Source organism: Sardina pilchardus, chromosome 2 (genome assembly GCF_963854185.1).
Source record: "Sardina pilchardus chromosome 2, fSarPil1.1, whole genome shotgun sequence".
In the NCBI taxonomy this organism is placed as follows: domain Eukaryota; kingdom Metazoa; phylum Chordata; class Actinopteri; order Clupeiformes; family Clupeidae; genus Sardina; species Sardina pilchardus.
The window spans coordinates 18992586-19012933 of NC_084995.1; the positions used below are offsets into that span (position 1 = coordinate 18992586).

A 20348-nucleotide genomic window follows, 5' to 3' on the forward strand; every position below is an offset into this window, starting at 1 on the left:
AGTTCTAATCTCCCGTTGTCAAGCTGGCATATCCCAAGATTCTGATGAACGTTAACTTTGAAAGATTGCTATTTTTCTTAGCCTACTGCCACCTAACTAGCTAAATGACACCTCTGTCATATGCTAAACGTTACTATGATCTGAACGTCTGTATTTTACAGCTTGTAGCCTATGTAACGTGACAGTGCATTTAAACTTCACAACAAGTTTGGCGAATTAATATTCAAGTGTGATACGGCCAACAAATTGGAACTACTTCATAGCCGTGCGTATATGTAAGGGATAATGTATAGAACGCCGGTCATTATCGGAAAATAATTCCCGACAGGACGGACAGAACCCCGACGCGCAGCGGAGGGGTTTTGCTTCGTACTGAAGGGAATTATTTTCAGATAATGACCGGCGTTCTATACATTATCGCGCTTATTATATGGCTACTTGCCAAAACGAGAAAATCAACTTATCTCAATGTGTCTTTAGCAATGACTTGGCTACCGTTTCGTGGCTTCCGCAACAACTAGCGGAGTGAACCCGTTGCCATTGGCAGCGGTCATTATACCTTCGGAGCGGTCAATATGCAGATATAACGGACCGGTAGAACGTTAAGAGGCCCATTCAAAGTGAATGGGAGCTCCCTCAACATTCTAGAGAGCCATATAATAAATTGCTATATTGTTCCAACTTTTAACTGGGGCCTTCCCGACCCTTACTATTGTCAATTTTGAATTTGATATGGCCACGGTTACTTACCTTAGGTTAGGAAACAAGTCAGGCTATGAACTATTACACGACTGAGAAGGAGACCCTGGCCATGTATCTTGCTCTTCAGCATTTTGAGGTTGGCTCCAGTCTGTCCCCTGTTATAGTGTACACAGATCACAATCTCCTAGTTTCCTGGCACCGATGTACAACCATAACCAGTGGATGATTTGTTGGGCTCTGATTTGAGCCGTCATGACGCAGATAGGATAGGCCTATTACTTCTACTGCATGTGGCTGCTTTATTCAGAATATGCCAATTAACTAGTCTAGAAATCTAGATACACCCTAGTGACAGCAAATGTAACAGAATGTGTTTGTGGTTGTTCGCAAACGTTCACCAAACACCTAAGACAAACAGAAAAGTGTTTGCCAACGTTCACCTGTTTGTGAACACATCTCTGCACAGCAAGAATAAATGTACTGTACTCCAACTTTCAGAGTACCTGATTAGCTGGGTGGATTTTTCAATCGATCAGATAATCAGAACAGAGTACACCAGCTCTCGCAATCCGATTGGAAATGTAGTCGGATCAGACTGAATCCGATTGGTTGATGGTGTTTACGGACACCACGGATGTCTATCAAATGTGTCTGTGCATAGCTCAACGTCGTCTTGCTTTCCCCCGTTCTGTGATTGGTCCCCTATCTGAGGCAGAAATTCGGGCGGTAGTTTCCAGGCTGCCTTAGCAGCGTGAATCAAATCACACGCAAGGCAGCATGGGAATATCCATGCTAACAAAGACATGTAATGCTTCACAAAACGTACAGTAGATTGGATCACACTGAATGTGTGGTGATTTTTAATGAAATTTACACTCTCTACATCTTGACGCAGAGGAAACAAAAGGTGAAAAATATACAAATGAATACATATCACAGTGCAAATGTATGAAAATAATTTAACCCGTCCAAAAGAACACATACATTGGTCTAAAACCAATATGCATTTCTGAGTTCTGAGACAACATAAACTTAAGTGTCATGTCTGCATTCTTAAACCTCCATTGTAAAGCTGAGGTGGATAACAAACATATCCAGTTTGACTAATATTTATGTTCTGACCACACCATATAGATAGTAATGATATTTTTTTTGTTCTCTATCTTAAGGCACGGGTCCAGGTATCTCTCTCAAGGGGATTTTATACAAAACATTATTCCCATGTTTAAACAGTGGTAGTCATATTGCCTAAATAAATTATAACTGTTGCAGTAAGAGAGTCAGAATTAGGACTCAGCAGATATAGTATGTTTGAACAATGGTACATCAAATAACAAATGACTCCAGGGAAATGCAGCCCACAAACAAATGACCATGACAACTTTTCAAAACGTACACAAACAAAAGTAGAGCATTTTCACTTTATACAAAAAAACTATTTCTTCCTTAGCCAAATCTGTACTTGTCTCGAATGGTATTCATCCCTGAAATGGTAATGTAGCACAAGAAAACAGTAGCTGTGGTACACCATAATATACTATTTGAGATATCAGTTCATATCTCGACTGCTGAAACGGTTTCTATAAAAATACATTTCCAGAATCAGTTACATACATAACAGGACATCAGAGGTGGAAAAGTCTGGCTTCAGAAATTCCTGTGCACTTGTCACAGGTGATCTCACTAATTTGTTGATCTATCTAGCTGAAGAGTTGTGCTAATTAGAATCGCTTGATTTAAGTGAATGGTTGGAGCAGATACTGGTAGGACTTTTACTTTCTGAAGATGGACTTTTCTACCCCTGCAAGACACCCATGCCAGGCTCCAATGCAATTGTGATTGGCATTTGCATCTCTCATCTCATTTCAAATTGAATTGGTATTCACCTCGATTCATTCCGGTAAGATAACTACAGTCCTATGCAGGACAGTGCAATACGCTCCTGTGGAACTACATTCAGAATGAAGCAAACACTTAATGCCATGAGCCAGCTCTATGATCTGTCTTTTATCTCCATAAATGAAATGACTGAATACTATTGCAGCAAAAGAGAAACATGTTAACTACTGAGGACTGTCACAATTTAACTGCTGAAAAAGGTAATTAATCAATCATTCAGAAGAAACCTGCACAATGTGCACATAGAGCCACCTGCATAAGTTCCTACAGTTTTTTAGATGTGGAATTATATACGTTAAAGCTAGAACACTGTCAGACTTGTGTGTGCATTTGTAATACACCTCGTGGAGTAACATTTTAACTGTAAGAACATTTGTGTCGTTCCATAACCCTGTGGTCCACTGACAAACCATCCTAGATCGTGTCTGGCGACAACCCCCCCACAGTCCCGAAATGCAGCCTCTATACTTCCACGCATGTTGCCATGCCGAGCCGCCTCTTGGCCTCTCTGATCAGAAAGGGTTAATGCGTACGCCGGTCCCCAGTGGGGAGAAAGGGTTGACCTTGGCCCACATCAGTGCATCATTCAGAGAAATGGCAGACTTCCCGTCCTCCAGGAAGAACACCGGGCCCTAGGTTGAAGTACATTGTACATGCTGTGACTTGCAAGGAAGCTAGAAGGCCAATTTACTACATTATAATTCATACCAGTGGCTTGTTTATGTGTGGTTGTCAGGTTTGGTTTTTATGACCCCACAGGAACAATGCCTGATTCCAGATGGATGGACAGACAGACATACTGTATACTGTACATCCATCCATCCATCCATTACATACATACATACATACATATATACATACATACATACGGTGAGGGGGACATGTATTTGATACCATGCTAAAGTTGCCTAAAAAGAGGAATATAAAATCACAATTTGACAATTGATCTTAATGCCTTAATTCAAAAAATGAGTAAAGATAAAACAGCTAAGCGTACCAATTTTCTTTGTGATTGAAGAATATCGTAAATAAATAAATGTTCTTCCTTAAATGCGAGGGGGAAGGAAGTATTTGACCCTTATGTTAAATTCCCATAGGAGCAGGAGGATTTTGTATATGTTTTTATTGTTAAAGGCCAGCTATTTCATGGATCCAGGCTATTACAGTATGCATCCTGATAAAGTTCCCTTGGCCTTTGGAATTAAAATAGCCCCACATAATCACATACCCTTCACCATAGCTAGAGATTGGCATGGTGCTTTTTCCAGCAGACCTATTAGCCTGTTTGATGCTCATTGAGCTCAATGCAAAAAACAACTGACCTGTATCCTGACTCCAGTGAAGCAGGAGATCTGGACGTCCGAGTGGCTGGGCAGGTTGGATCCGGTCACATAGTCTGGGCCCTGCAGATCCATGTGAGGCTGCTCCGTGATCCTGCTGAGCAGCTGGGCGTACGCCTCTTTCTGAGCCTCAGATGGAGGACTGTACGATGGCTCCTCGGGGCCCCTGGGGCTGGGGTGGGGTGGAGTGTGGGAGAGCAAGTAGATGAGGAGAACATGAGGGTAGTTACATACACCAAAACAGTGGCACACAGTATGATGAAGATGGTGACTGTTAGAACAACGGGTCGAATCAATAGTAATTCTAATTCCGAGGGAAATGTAGACATCCATAAGCTTATGACATATTTAAACAGAAAGAACAAGAAGAATACTCACAAAAACTATTTATATGGATAAAGGTATGACTGAGATGATAGTCCAAGTGGAATGCAATGAGATGCTATGGGATTGTGTGCCTTGGAGGTAGTGTAAACAGTGAACAGTGTAAAGTTATATAAATAATTACGTAGACGTTAATTATTCATAGTTACAGTGCATATATTAAATTGTCTCTGCTAATCAGAGTGAAGAGTAATACCTAGTGAAGATTAGGCACCACTGATTTATGGACAGTTTCCTGATTTATGGACAGTTTCCTGATTTATGGACCCCACACAAGGGGCAGCCGTGGTGTACTGGTTAGCGCATCGGGCTTGTAACCGGAGGGTTGCCGGTTCGATCCCCGACCAGTCCACCATGGCTGAAGTGGGCCCTTGAGCAAGGCACCTAACCCCTCACTGCTCCCCGAGCGCCGCTGGTTGGGCAGGCAGCTCACTGCTCTGGATTGTGTGATTCACCTCACTGTGTGTTCACTGTGTGCTGTGTGTTCACTAATTCGGTTAAATTGGGTTAAATGCAGAGAACTGAATTTCCCTCACGGGATCAAAAAAGTATATATTCTATTCTATTCATTGCCTTCTCCTTTGGACATACAGTAGTATGATTAAGTTTGGTGTCCTGCCGCATTTAGCTAGTAACACATTTTTGTATGTATGTGTGTCTAGGACAATAACTCATGTCCATGTTGGTGCACAAATGATAAGAAACGTGTTATTTATAGGCAGTCCAAACCCCTGTGAACCGAACATCATCCTGGATGGAGGGTTGACTTGGGTTATGTCTGTGGAAATCCTGTGGGGACAACAGCATCCTGTGTTGGTGAACATCCGGTGGGAGCCACAGCACATTCTCTGGGGCTCTTTGACTTAAAGTGTTGTGGCAACAGGTCGGTGTTGGATGCATGTGACATATGTACCAGTAATTAATCAAACAGCGTAGACAAATAACTCTGATGCAGTGTTTCTCAGACATGTTTTCTGATTCCACCTCTGTCTCTCATTTTCAGAATGAAATGGGGCTTTTCCATTGCATGGTATCAGCTCAACTTGACTCGACTCCACTCTACTCTACTCGATTTTTATACCCGGTGTTCGTTTTTCACTACAACAAAGTACCCTCATAAGCTAGCCGATTGCCATAGCAACGATGAAGAAAACAATTGTAATGTCATTAATGTCATTTTTTGGCCTCAACGGAGGTGATACCAAAAAGAGTACCAGGTACCAGTTTTTGCTAATGGAAAACCAAAAAAAAGTGAGTAGAGTTGAGTCAAGTTGAGCTGGTACCATGCAGTGGAAAAGCCCCAAAGACTCTTATTCCTGCAGCTCATGCTGGGCCATGTCTGTGGAAATCAAGCTGAAGCTGCTGTAAGCGACATTAGGCAGTTATTGCATTCCGTTCTGATTGTGTGTGTGTGTGTGTGTGTGTGTGTGTGTGTGTGTGTTAGTTTGTGTGTATGTGTGATAATGAGAGAGAGAGTGAGAGAGAGAGAGAGTGAGAGAGAGTGTGTGTTTTATACCCACTTGACTACATTTTGCATGCAGGCCCTCCAAGCCTCTAGCTCCACTGAGAGCTGTTCGATCTCTAAGGGAACAGCCACTTCTCTCCTCTTCAGCAATTGACTGAGAGAGAGAGAGAGAGAGAGAGAGAGAGAGAGAGAGAGAGCAGGGGCGATAAAAATATGATGTTCCTGTTCTCAAAGAAATGAGCAATAGCAAGGAGTATTTGTACAGATCATGTTATCATTATTAGGTGGCATTAGGACTGTTAGTCCTGAGCGTCTTACCTGGTGTACTCATAAAGTGCAGGCACAATACTGATATATTGTCTTGAGATGGCCAGGAGTGCACCAATGTAGCCACAGATAATGAGCAGCTCATTGCGATGTCTGCAAACACAAACAACATTTCATGTGGTCATTGACTGCCCTGCGTCTGCTGTCATTAACATAGCTGAGAGTCGGTATTTAACCATACACCAGACTAGTACCGTTACTAGTACAGTCTACTTAACTAGTAACACTGTTGTGTTAACAGAGTAGGGACAAATGCTAAATAAGTCGCTACAATACATTTTGAGTCGGTTAAACTATAACAAATGTTTGTTTTTTAAAAACAAATATTACATTTCAACAAAGCCCACAGAGCTGACCATGCAGACACCTTTGCTAACTCCTTTGTTTGCGTGGAAAAAAGTTCTTTCATTTGTGTTTTGTTCTTGCACTTACTCACTACACTTGGAGAGGACAAGTCGATCTGTCCGAATGTATCCCAGTAGATCAAGGACAGGATAGATGGAGTCCACTGTCCATTCCGAACCAGTCAACTGTTCTGTGTATACATGGGGAAAAGTATTATGGGATTTAGAGTCTTCCCCAATCTAGCACAATTTATTGATGGGTTATAGTTTGGTTATAGTCAAGGTTTTATAGGTTTTACAGTTAACAGTGTGGGTTATTGTTCTTATATGTACAAAAGCACATTTTACACATTGGCAATCTTCCACACTTGGGGAAAAAAGACCTACCTTTCACAAAAGTCAGTCCTATGGGTAAGGCCTTGTCGGGCTCTGGGCTCAGCAAGTGATATTTGACAGCATTGAAGACGTCCCCCTCACCTTCAGCAGATTCTGCCAAGTCCTTACATTCCTCTAGACTGGGCAGACCACACTGGACCACATTTAAAATGCCATTAATACCCCCGAATTGCCATTTGATCATCTCTTCATTATACAATAAATACAATATGACAATAAGTAATATAATCATCGATATTTGATTCAAGTGTTTTTATTTTTTATTTCCCCGACTCACTCTCTCGTGCAACTCATCTATCTCAGCAGCACTGCCCGGGTAGAAGGCACACAGTTTGGCGAGCAGGATCTCGTTGTCTGGAATCATCTGGAGGAGCTGGCATGCTAAATCCCTTGGTGGAGAAAAGGGTTGTGAGCTTGCATCACAAGACACTGTGCATTTCAGGACACTCTCTCACACCCACAGGTGCACAGAAACATGCTCATGCAGAAAGGGTTGACACATCAATGGGGACTGGAGGTTTCAGTAAACTATAAACTATACTATAGGCCGGGCCATCTTATATATCATCAGTATGTGTTGTAAATGTATTTCGAGAGTCAATAAATACTACTAAAAATACACATGAGAAGTGTATGGTGTGTGAGTAAACCACATCTACCTGTTAGCCACAGATGGAAAGCTATGAAGAAACGGAGATGAGCAGTGAGGTCAGACATGTACGGGAGAATGAGGAGGGGGGAGGGGGTCTAAATAATCATGCCCACGTAACGAACACAATGCTCCATTACAATTAGCCTAACTTGTTGCTGCAACGTCCAAATGACAGTTGACAAATGACAGACATGAACATTTCTGATCATGAAAACAACGAATAATTAAAGAAATAAAAAATAAAAAGGTTATTTGCAGTGGACAGTACTACACAGACAAATGACTAGAGAATGAGCCAACACCAAGTAAGATCATCAGTGTTTTTACTGTGTCGGTCAGAATGCTTCTTTGAGCACAATGTCACCCATGCAATGCTCCAAATGAACACAGGAGGCTACTAAAAGCCATGGTCTACAGTACAGTAGTCCAACATTTGTTTGGCTTTCTACTCAATGACAATGCTGCTGTTTTATGATGTTGTTCTGTCAAGAAAATGCTGTATACAGCATATTACAATTGAAAGCAAATAACTTAAAATTATGAAAGATCAATCATTTTATTGGGCTTGCAAGTTTCTGTTATGCTATGCATTTGATTTGAATAATGTAAATGAGAGTAAAAAGTCATATGGTGCGATCTGAGTTTTTGTAACTACTATCACAAGTTAACTAACAAGATAATTCACATCCTATAACAAAAACTTCAATTGCACTTGTTCTATAATTTCAATCTGTACAAATCTTGTGACTTTGAGAATGAATTAATGAATTAATGAATGAGTAATGTGGCTGAAAAAGATCTACTTTGTCCAAGCCACAGAGCACATGTCTAAACCATCCACTACGTTGCTAACACATGTTGTGTGAGTGTGTGAGCGTGCAGAGTGTGTATGAGCATGCAGAACAAGTGTGTGAGCATGCAATTGGAGAATTGAGCGTGTGAGTGTACAGAGTGACTGTGTAAGCATACAGTGAGTGTGTGAGCATGCAGAGTGAGAATGTGAGTGTGCAGAGTGAGTGTGTGAGCAGGTCTCACCAGGTGGCTGTGGTCATGTACTTCCTGGCCAGGAGTTCCAGTACGTAATGTGTGGCCGGAGCCGCCAGCTCCCCCAGCACCTTGCCCACGTACACCGCCAGCTCCAGCTCATTACCGCGGATAAGGGTGGCCATCGCCAACTGGGCAGGAGAGGAGAGAACAGAATAGAATAGAATAGAATAGAATAGGTCTTTATTGTCATTGGCACAGGTACAATGAAATTTAAAGCACTTTCCCATCATCTATCAGTGGACCGTTCATGAGAAAAAATAAATAAATAAATAAGGTAAATACCCATCACACTGAAACTGCACCTGCAATTTATAGTCTGCTCAAACCATTATAAGCACTTCTTTAGTATTCATATTTAGCATTACTTCATATCCTTTATAATATTTCTATAGGACTTCTATAGTATTTGCTATCTATAGGATCCGCAGGGTCTCCACTTCACTGTACCTCTGTGCTGTCCACTGCCAGATGGCAGCAGGCCGCCAAGACTGCACGTCCATCCTGGAAATACCACTCTGCCAACTCTTTACACACACTATGCAGGAGCCTAGTGTGTGTGTGTGTGTGTGTGTGTGTGTGTGTGTGTGTGATAGAGAAAGAGAGAGAGAGAGAGAGAGAGAGAGAGAGAGAGAGAGAGAGAGAGAGAGAGAGAGAGACATGAAAGGGAAGGAAACAAAGACCAAAAGATATGATAAGGACACACATCATTGCTGCATGGGGTGATTAAGTGCAATCAGTCTCAGAAGCAGCGAGTACAAACCCATTATACGCTTCCATGTCATCATTGTCTGCACTCGCGTTGTTGTTTGCTGAGGAGGTCTGAGGCACATGGATATTTCCCTCACAAGCACCCTGTTGAGATAAACAGCAGGCAAACATCTGAATACATTATGCAAACCAGAGACGGCCACATTCAAACAGTCCGTTCCCTGCTCCGATCCCTCAGTACCTGTGCCACGAGTAAGGCTTCCTTCAGCTGGCCGCGGCTCATGAAGAAATTGACCAGCTTCTTCACATCGCCCGTGGCAACACAGTAGGGGATGACATCATCGTTGCCTTCGTGCATCAGCTGGTCTGCTCTCCTACGGCACAGTGAGCGCAAGAGTTCATCTCACCACAACGCACACAAAATGGTGGAGAACGGAAACGTCTGCCTGTGATCTCAGTGAAGTGGCGGCACAGTGGTGTGACATTTGAGGAGGGTGAACGCTGCATACCTTTGCATGAGCTTCTTCCAGTACTTCAGGGACACCCCGGGGGCTACTGATAACGCCTTGTCCCACTGAACCATGGAGGGAAAAAGGCCAGAAAAGAATTTAGTCACAGGAGTCACAGGATGTATGTGTTCACTGAAGGATTTGCTCTTTTACATAAGAACAGAGGCAAATACTGTACATCCTACGCATGGCACTCAAGAGTGTTAATATGACAAAACTAGCATGGATGCATTCAGTAGTAGGCCTATCATGATTATTACTTCAGCATGGACAGTTATTCCCAGGAAACCATGTTGGAACAATCAAACTCATCTTAGATCATAGAAATTGTTGTGCAAAAAGTTGAACATACTGTATGCATATACAGGTGCATCTAAACAAATAGAATATCATGGAAAAGTTCATTGTTTTCCCAGCTAATTAAGTCAAAACACCAGCAATGGTTTACTGAGGACAATCTCTCCATCTGGGCTTAGTCAGACTTTCCCATGATATTCTAATGTTTTGAAGATGCACCTGTGCAATGACTACAGTAATTTCCTGTGTATTAGCCGCATTGTGTATTAGCTGCATTGTGTATAAGCCGCAGGACAGTGTTTTATGCAAGTTAAAAGAAACAAAACCATGTTAATGCCATATTAACTGCCCCCATGTATACACCTCATAGCTGAATAAATTGAGCAAAATCAATGTATAAGCCGCGGCTAATAGTCGGGAAATGACGGCATTGTGTAGTTAGCTAGAAGACGCTGGTGTGGTGTGCTGCCGCACCTCTCCCAGCTCCACCATGAGCTCACAGTATCTCTGGATCTGGCCCAGCCTCAGGTGGATCTCCGCTGCTCCCTTCAGCCTCTCCTCTTTACTGGGCGCCCCGATGCCCCCTCCAAACTTACTCATCTTCACAATCGTCAGCTCTTGGGCCTCAGACTGGGTGGCAGAAAAAAAAACATGATGCACATTAAGTACTGAAGTAGTTTATGCTTAGGCAGCAGTTGAGTTAATAAAATACAAGAGATACATTTACTTTGGATTTAATCCAAAATGGATGCCACTGAAGCAGGTTTTAAATGGGAGTGAGAGGCGGTATGGCTTCACTGATCATTTGAGTACACAGTTGTGGAACTCACAGTTTTGAAGCGAGTCAGGTGCTTCATGTGCATGAGGTCCTGGCCGTAGCTTTGGGGCAGTAAGCTATCATCCTGGCCGCTTATTACCGCCACAAGGTTCCACAGGTTATGGCTGCCGCCTGGAGGCTTTACAGGCACACACACACGTCTCATTAGTATACTACAATAATATACAGGACACTGGTATAAACACTGTGGTCATTAGACTGGTCATTACAATATTGGCCTTTAGGAATTATACTACACAGTTATTCACAATATAACAGTGATTTTATAGTATACAAAACACAATTTACACACATATATATAGAGTTCACTTACTGAAAAGCACTCAGAAAACCACCTCAGTTTCTTTGTGCTCAGGTCACCAGTGAGTTTGTCCAGTTCCTGTTTGATGTCTCTGGACACTTTGCCACACAGGAGTGGAGCTGCCCCGGGCACCATGGCACGGTCTGTTCAATCATGAGCACAGCACAGGATCAACAAGGACTCCAACTCCCATGATGCCTCATTACGCCTATGCTTTAATATTTCGGCACACAACAAAATCAGCTACGCACCACTCAAGACAGCAATTCACAGTCACATCCATAATCAGAACATAGCATGCATGTTAACCTGTGTTCCCAATGATGTCATCCCAGCTGTGGTCAGTAAGAATGTTTACCAGGAGAGGAGCAATGAGAGGCGTGAGAGACCACAGTCTGACTGTGGAGTCTCGCGAGCACGAGGCCATGGTGAAGGGCCGGCTTGGGTGACAGGTCAGGCCTGGAGATCGGAGATGAAAAGAGACCATTAGACTGACCACTTACTGTACAGTATATAGCAGAGCCTCAGAGCATGGAGTAGTTTAAACAGTAATAGAGTCACACGAGAGGAAGCTCGGAAAAGAGCTCTTTGCTATCATTAGCAGCTACACAATTGAAACTGGCTAAGCTTGTATGTCTTCCATTCCTCTACCCATTTCCCTTTGTTGAAACAGGAGCCATAACATGTCTGGCCAAAAGGAATTTACAGAATGCAACTATATTAACCATCACTGTTTTCTGATATCTCTGAACAGACTGGTCATCATTATAACCCACTGAGATCTGTTTGCCCCACCAACCAGCCCCAAAATAGCATTTGGCTTCTCTTAAGGCCTATGAATGGGACTTATAGGTGTAGCACCACCACAAATGTCTGCCCTGTGGGGCTTCACCTATAAGGCTTATGAGTGAGACTTATAGGTGTAGCACCATAGACGTCTTCCCCATGGTGCTACACCTATGAGACTTATGAATGAGACGTATAGGTGAAGCACCATAGACGTCTGCCCCGTGGTCGTGGACGGTGTCGAGGCAGGTGCCGTCCCGGGTGTCCCAGACGCGGATGGAGTAGTCCCAGCTGCCCGAGGTGAGCAGGTACGGCACCTCCGTGTTCCACATGAGTCCGCGCACGGGCGCCGTGTGGCCACTCAGCACGTTGATGCAAGCGTCCTGCGTGTAGTCCCAGATACGGACCGACCTGCAGGGAGAAGAATACAGAGGCCGTTAGCGACACTTTACAGTACTTACTTGACCTACTTTTTTAGTTCCTTATTTTATTTTATTGCCTTTTTCTTTTATTATTTCTGTCTCTTTTTAATTCTCCTAAAAAGTATATCTTATGCCTTTTATTCTCGTTATTTGTATTTTATTATGCATTGTAAAGCACTTTGTGATTTTATCTGTGAAAAGCACCATAGAAATAAAATATTCACTTACTTACTTACTTTTTCTCCTACCTACACTCACTGTTAGTCCTTCTTCACTGTCCTAACTTAATATACTCTACGGTAGGGAAAAAGCCCCAGAATGTACTTTTACTTTAAAGCAACGGCTTCAAATCAGGATTAGATGCGCAGGGAAGAAACTTAGCGCTAAATGGCGCTGCAAAAGACATAGATGCTAATTATTCCATTGTGTTGCTTTAAATACATTAGCATAACGTAGATACAATATAGCAAAGAATGCCCAGAGCACCCCAGACGCGTTTGATTCATAGCACCGGCATGACCATTTACAACACGCCTATGAAGAAACGTCCCGCGGCCGACAGAGGGCCAGCGTGTGTGTGAGTGTCAGGAGTGTGTACGAGAGCGGCGCTCTGGTGAATGATTCATTACCCGTCATCGGAGCCGCTGCAGAGGATGCCCTCCCTCAGCGGCGACCAGCGCACGTGGAACACTTTGGCCGTGTGCCCCGTGAACACCTTGAGTGGCTGGTCGGAGCTGGTGGCCAGGTAATAGACGCGCACGTTCTTATCTTCGCAGCCCGTGGCTATCATATCTCTGAGACGCAGTGGACAGAGGACAGGGGCAGGGACACATCGAGTGAGTGAGGGAGGGAGGGAGGGAGAGAGAGAGAGAGAAAGAGAGAGATAGAAATCAACAACAGGGAGAGGAAGAGAAACATGAGATGCAAGAAGAGCCACTGACTGGTCCAGAGAAAGTCAAGAAGAACAAAGAGGCATTTGACAGGAGATCCTCTTGTTTTCAAAACATGAAATATTCAAACGTAGCCTCCAGGTTAACGCTGGAGTACACGCTGTTGGTTATTTTGGCTGCCTGCCCCCTTTGCAAATCTAAGCATTAGGGTAGGACTTGTCACAGGGCATTGTGTAAGACAAAGGGAGGAGAAATGAGAACTTACTTATTATTCTGACTCCAGTCACAGCCAAACACTGCAGCGGGATGTTTATATTTGTGCAAGAGTTTTCCATCAATGGTACGTATTATACTGGGACAGACATGAGGCACGGACTTGTTAATCAAAGAAATCCAGGAATGATTTAATTAAGGAATATGTTGTAGCAAACATACTTACCAAAACCCATCCCCACTACAAGTAGCTATTCTTTTTGAGTCCTTGTGGCTCCAAGCAATACAAAATATGCCATTCTTCCCATGCTGTAGACAAATACACACAACCAAATAATCAAATTAAGTATATATGCATGTACAGTATATACAGTATGCATTATCTTGAGATCTTTGTTGCATTTCTACCAGTCCCAGGATGCAAAAGCCTTATCACAAAGCACACTCATCAGTACTCAGAATACAACGGAATGGAAGTCTTCAGAAGTGTGCACTAACGACAATCACTTACTGTAAGTCCATTCAAACCACCTTAACATGAAGGAGTAAAATACTCCAAGCGTAGGTTTAGGCCAACTCACCTCATTAAATCTTGTAATCATTTTTCCTTTTTTCACGTCCCAGATGAAGGCTCCATTTCTGGAAGTTGCTCCAGCAATACAATTAAGATCCCCTTCACATAGATGGCAGAAAACGACACGTCATATTTTTGGCACAGTCCCTTTCAAAAATCATGGCCGTACTGTAGAATGGTTCATTGCAAATTTGTCATTTTTACCCCCCACAGTTTTACCAGGTGCCCAGGACAGGGAGTAGACCACACCCTCATTGCCTGGAGATGTGTAAACAGCAGTGAGGGTGTTGATGTCCCACACTTTGATCGTTCCGTCGAATGATGCGGTTGCTAGAAGGTTTGGGTCGTCTGGCTTGAACTTGCAGTCAAATATGGTTTCCACATGGCCCTGGCAAATAAGGCAGCATGACTCAGCAAAATTCACTCAGTGCCGGCTTTGAAAATGGCACGTAGACACAGTACATGCAGATAGTATATGCAACATAATATAAAAAATGCTATTTAGAATGACACGTAGAGGTACATTTGTGCTTGTTTGTGACCTGCATGCTTTAAAGATTGCCCTGTAGTCAGGACAGTCCTTGAAGCACGTTACTGGTGCCGTACCAGATCCCTCAAGAAATCCCACTTCTTGGCGCCCATGTCATAAAGCCCCACGCCTCCATCCATAAAGCAGCACACGGCGTGGCCGGGGGGCAGGGAGAAGGCCTGGTTCTGGGAGAGAGTCGGGGGCGGCACTGCCTCACTGGTGGACGACGTGTAGTGGTTCTTTGTTGGAGATATTGTGTTGAAGGCTAGCATTAGGGAAACATACAGAGAGAGAGAGAGAGAGAGATGCGATAGAGAGAGAGAGATGTTCATTTAACTTCAGGTGTAGAGGTGTAGCTTGCTGTCTGAGTTCATGTTTTTCTATTAATACTGTACGTGTTCATGTTGGACACACTCACATTTCTTAGCTGGTGGGGAGTTGAGCACGTGCAGTGCGTGGAATCCCGTCTTCTTTAATTTGAAATTATCTAGAGGTGTTGACCGCGAAACATTCCATATCCTCAAGACACCAACTTGGGAGTCTGCCAAAACAGAACAGAAATAGGTTAGAAAATGAATGACACTAGAAAAAAAACAATGGTTCCTTAAGGCACCTAAAAATCCCAAAGGCATAAAGCACACTTGGAAGAAGCTCTAGTCTAGTTTAACATAATCTATTCACATTACAAGCCAGTCAGAATTAGACTGGATGAACCCACCCTGATCTGCCGGTGAAAGGATTTCGCCCTGCAGCTCAGGCTGGAAACCTATAAATTCTACAATCTCTCCTGCTTCCTGTCCACATTTGCTGGGACCAATCACAAACTACCTTCTCCTCCAGGCGCACCCGGATCATTGGTCTGATTGATTGAAGTACTAGCGTACAGAGTCAGTTGAACTATGCCCATTGATCATGCCTCTTGTGCAGTAGAAACACAGCCCAGTCTAATGTTCAGTCTCAAAAGATTGAGCTTAGTCTTAGCTCAGGCTCAAGTCAGAATCGTAAGACAGCACAACAAGTCGGGGTCACCTCCGGTGATGAACATGCCGGGAGCGCTGGGGACCCAGGCCAGGCACTGGACGGAGGCGGCGGCGCTGGGGAAGCTGAAGGTGGTGATGCAGCACAGCGACTCCGAGTCCACCAGCCGGATGCCGTTGTGCAGGTTGGCCACCAGCAGGTAGTCGGTGGAGAGCGGGTCCCACTCCAGCGCCGTGACGGGGTCCTCCTCGTCCGTGCCCTCCAGGGACTCCGGCCGCAGAACATGCTTCTGGTTCTTAGAGCCTGGATGGGGAGAAGGGGACTTAAGGTTAATCACAGTAAAGATCTTTGATGCACCAACATCAATTAGTGTTGGTTGGTTCTAGATGAGCTATTCTATTGGACCTTCCAGGAGAGACATCAGCTCAGTTGCAGTGCGTGCTCTAAGGGATCTGAAAAGCTTAATTTGCTCTCGTTTAAAGGAGATTGGGTTTACTGGTTACTGTTCTATTACAATGTCACTCACTGCACTGGGAAGATGGTGACTACAAAGGCCTCTAATGGCAAATCTGGACCCAATTTGTTTTCCATTTTGAAATAAAAAAACATTCCTTTTTCCCTCAGCCATCAAGTAAGAATACGTCTCTTGAAAACTATTTAGAATTGTTTCATTTTAGGATGTCATCCTTTTATCAGCTTTTCAGTTGCCTCCAAGATTATGTCGATTAGAGTATAGTCCTACCTACTGCTAATATGGTAATACACTCTTAATAGCTTCCTGAAAGATGTCAGTTCTAGGACTATATACAGTACCTCTGCTTTCTGTGACCCTCACCACCAGTGTCTCACAATCACTTAAAAAAACAACCGTTTGCAATTGGTTTGATTTGGTATTGAAGATCCTGCCACACCTACGTTTTCCAGTGAGTGAACATTAGTTCTGTGTTTTAGTGAATCTCTATGGCAACCCGCACTGTGCCACTCCTCCTTACACACCACCAGGCAGATGCGGCCAGGTGTGGTCAGTGGTCAGATGACTCCTCTCCCTCCTTACCTGGCTGGAATATGGACAGGCTGCCGTCCGTGTGTCCGAACACCACCTTGCCTTTCTTGATGGGGTGCCAGCGGAAGAGGCAGATGTCGGAGAGGAAGCTGTGGGCGTCCTTGTGGACGGTGACCCCAGAGTCGGGCCCCGAGATGGCCCAGACATACAGGGGGCCCCGGTGAGACACAAACGCCACGCTGTCCGTCGCATTCCAGCACCAGCTCAGAGACGAGGGGATACCTAAAGGAGAAGTAGGTCATACAACAGTAGTTATACAACACCGTACACAGACACACACACACACACACACACACACACACACACACACACACACACACACACACACACACTCACAAACACACACAATAACAATCAATCCTTGTTATACATCAAATAAATACAGAACACACAAACACACACACACAAACGGGCAAACACACACACAAACACACCCACAGTGAGAGTAAATTTATGGCTGCATCCCACATTCCATTCATAATCGACACAACGGAGCACATCAACATAAACCCATCCCCTCAGTCATCCACCCACCCACACCATGCCACACAACACACACACACACACACACACCACACCACACCACACACACACACCACACACACAGGACCCATCTGTCCTGTCCTGTCCTGCTCTGATGGCCGGCGGCAGCCGTACCTTTGGTGTTATCTAGCCTGGCCACAGCCTTCTGTTCCGCCACGTTCCAGATGATGAGAAGGTTATCTGCGCTGGCACTCGCAAACACCTCCGCGTTGTGTGGGCACCAGGAGATAGCTGTGATGGTCTTCTTGTGCTCGGACATGATGGCTCGCAGTTTGAACTCATTGTATCGGTGATCCAACTGCAGAGGAGGAGACGGAAACTTTACCTTTTGCTGCTGCAAAACATACTGTGCATATGATTTGGCATAAGCTATCAGTGAAAATATTCGATTATTTAGTGAAAATCATCTTAGCGATGAACGATTTGTCCAGTAAATTGGAAGAATGTTCTGACAAACGTTGTTTACAATGACACGCGTAGAGAGCCATTAGGATGCCAGCAGTGTGATTCTGAAACACTCGCCTGATAGATGTAAATGGCGAGGGTGGCACAGTAGGCAAACCTGTCGCCACTGGCGACACACACGTCTTTGTTCCAGGGCTGGCAGCCAGCTGCCAGCAGACCCACCTGTTTCACCTGGGACATCTTTATCTGGGAACAGGGACAGGGATGCAACTCTGGTTATGGTTATGGCTGTGGTCTCTAGCAGACACTTCTGACCAAAGGTGCGAAAAATACGGAACACTCTCATTGAAAATGAACAGTTTAAAGTAGTCATCATCAATAATAGAGATAATATTATCTATAATAATAGAGATAAACAAAATACTTTTGACAGAATAATAACAATGACCATAAACATATACGTAGGCTAATAGGCTATACAAACCTAGACTCTGTAAGGGAAATGAATTAGTTAGATACAAGAAAAATAGTCTTTCAGCGCTTTTTGAAAATCCAAAAACTATCTAATTTATTTAATAAAGAAGGGATTCAACAACAACAACACAAATACATAGTTTAATATAACGCTGATTGTATTCATTTATGCATATTATTAGAAAATTCAGTTTTATCGGGTAGTGGAATGTCCTAAATGGTCTCCATTTACTTTTGTACTTCTGTGCCCTGTTGCAAAGTTTGTCACAGAGTTGTTTCAGCATGTAGGACTATGCATCATATTACCCTGGAAAAAACCTTGACGGATTCTACTAGATCTATGGCATGTAATTTGTGTATACAATTTAACAAAGTTTCCAATGCACTTACACATATTTTTAATGGAAGAGCATCAAGGTAGGTCTGTTAGTAAATACACAATCATACACACTTGAATAGTGATTGTAACATATTACGATTCTAGAACACTCAAGGCATTCTCTGCAGTCTTCCTCTCTGCAGAGTCACAATCATCCTGACACAACTACAGTAGCACACCTTACTCCAGAGACGAGTAGCTCTACCACACTGACCATATTGCCCCAACCCGATAAACACAGCGGAGGACCAACCACACTGCAACATATCCACCTCTGGCTTTCACAATTCCAGTTTCTGGGTAAAGGAGACGCGACACGGAGGCACAACTAGCGAACGCAGCCGAGCTCACGGCCACCGGCATCAGCCTACCTTCACGTCAGCATCACTCTTACAGAACCATTCGAGAGTCTCCATGTCGAATGGCGACAGATTCCTTCCTTCCTCTAAGTATGTGTGTGTGTGTGTGTGTGTGTGTGTGTGTGCCCGCGTGTGTGTTACAGAACACACAGAGAAACAGAGACAGAGAGACAGAGAGAGAGAAAACGAGAGAGAGAGAGAAAGAGAGAGTGCAACCAAGACAGGGAGAGAAAGAGAAAGATAGATATATAGCTTGGCAGAGAGAGAGAGAGATCCCGCTGCTGAAGCGGCTGTAGTCAATTCTGGAGAGCGAGTATGCTGCCTGCGTTTATCTCCTGCGCGCAAGCATGTCTTCAGCATTGAGCGTGTCGGTCTCTGCTCATTGACTGGTGCAGGCTGCCCGCGAGGGAAGAGGTAGCAGACAGGGGCAACAGCAGATCCCCTGCCCGTAGCCAGGCAACTGCAGATCCTTTTATTTAAATCATGCGCCTTTAGCTCCCCCACACCACCTACCCAGCAAACACTCACCCTCACACTCACTCACTCTCACACACAGACCTGTGTACAGTACACCTACTTCTGACACAGGCTCCATTAAGGTGTTTCACTTCTTTCTGTGTCATGCATCATTCGTGTTCTTCTCTCTCTATCTCTCTCTCTCTCTCTCTCTCTCTATCCACACACACCCCCACTAACACCTACATCCACACTAGAGACACAGACACACACCACACACATATACTCCTCTTCCCGACCAAGAAAGTCAGCAGAAAATTCACATTTGCTTAGCTCAGTGCCTGCTGCAACACTGGCATCACCAACACACACATACAGTTAGTAAAAATACATCAACAACAGTCTATTTGTGTCCATCCCTTTCAGATATCATATTGGCACACAGACCTGTAAATAAAACAAGATGGTCATCCAAAGTCCCCACCCTGATCTGACTCCGGATCAGACAGAGTAGGGTTTGTGATTGTAAGTGTGTGTGTGTGTGTATGACGTCCAGGTGGAAAGAACTCTGCTGACCTGGCCCCTTATATGGCAGGCGGGAGGAGGAGACAGATGGAGAGAGGGAGAGGTGCAGAGGAGGATGTGACTGGAATCAACACAGAGGGACGAGCAGACAGAGTGCTGTGTGTGTGTGTGTGTGTGTGTGTGTGTGTGTGTGTGTGTGTGTGTGTGTGTGTGTGTGTGTGTGTGTGTGTGCGTGTGTGTGAGAATGAGAGTACGAGATTGTGAAAGAGAGATGGCTGTCGTGGCTGTTTCCAAGGCGATGAAGATGGGGAAGAAGAGAGGTGATTGAAATGAAGTGGTCTGCATGAGGAGTAGCTGAGAGAGAGAGAGAGAGAGCAGAGAGAGCAGAGAGGGAAAGGAGGAAGAGGAGGAAGAGATGGTGGAAGAACAGAAAGAAAGGATCACGAAAGAGAGGAGGAGCTGGAGGAGGAGGGGAAGGAAGAAGAGGAGGAGGTGGAGGAGGAGGAGCAGGGGAAGGAAGAAGAGGAGGAGGTGGAAGAACAG

The 20348-nt window shown here is 44.2% G+C and overlaps 1 protein-coding gene across 1 annotated transcript; it reads right to left on the minus strand.

Moving 5' to 3' along the window:
* Nucleotides 1-1560: 1560 nt before the first annotated feature.
* Nucleotides 1561-17852, minus strand: wdr17 (WD repeat domain 17). Its single transcript, XM_062554753.1, has 28 exons — nt 17730-17852; nt 17322-17505; nt 16656-16886; nt 15653-15904; nt 15042-15164; nt 14701-14888; nt 14314-14482; nt 14102-14193; nt 13747-13829; nt 13573-13659; nt 13047-13211; nt 12204-12406; nt 11519-11668; nt 11222-11352; nt 10901-11026; nt 10545-10700; nt 9774-9838; nt 9506-9638; nt 9317-9408; nt 9004-9103; nt 8545-8684; nt 7135-7246; nt 6849-6990; nt 6550-6652; nt 6109-6210; nt 5846-5944; nt 3924-4107; nt 1561-3233 (listed from the first exon to the last, which is right to left on the minus strand). The coding sequence occupies exons 1-28, from the start codon at nt 17850-17852 to the stop codon at nt 3114-3116; spliced, it is 3855 nt and encodes a 1284-aa protein (XP_062410737.1). The 3' UTR covers nt 1561-3113.
* Between the last annotated feature and the right edge of the window lie 2496 nt (nt 17853-20348).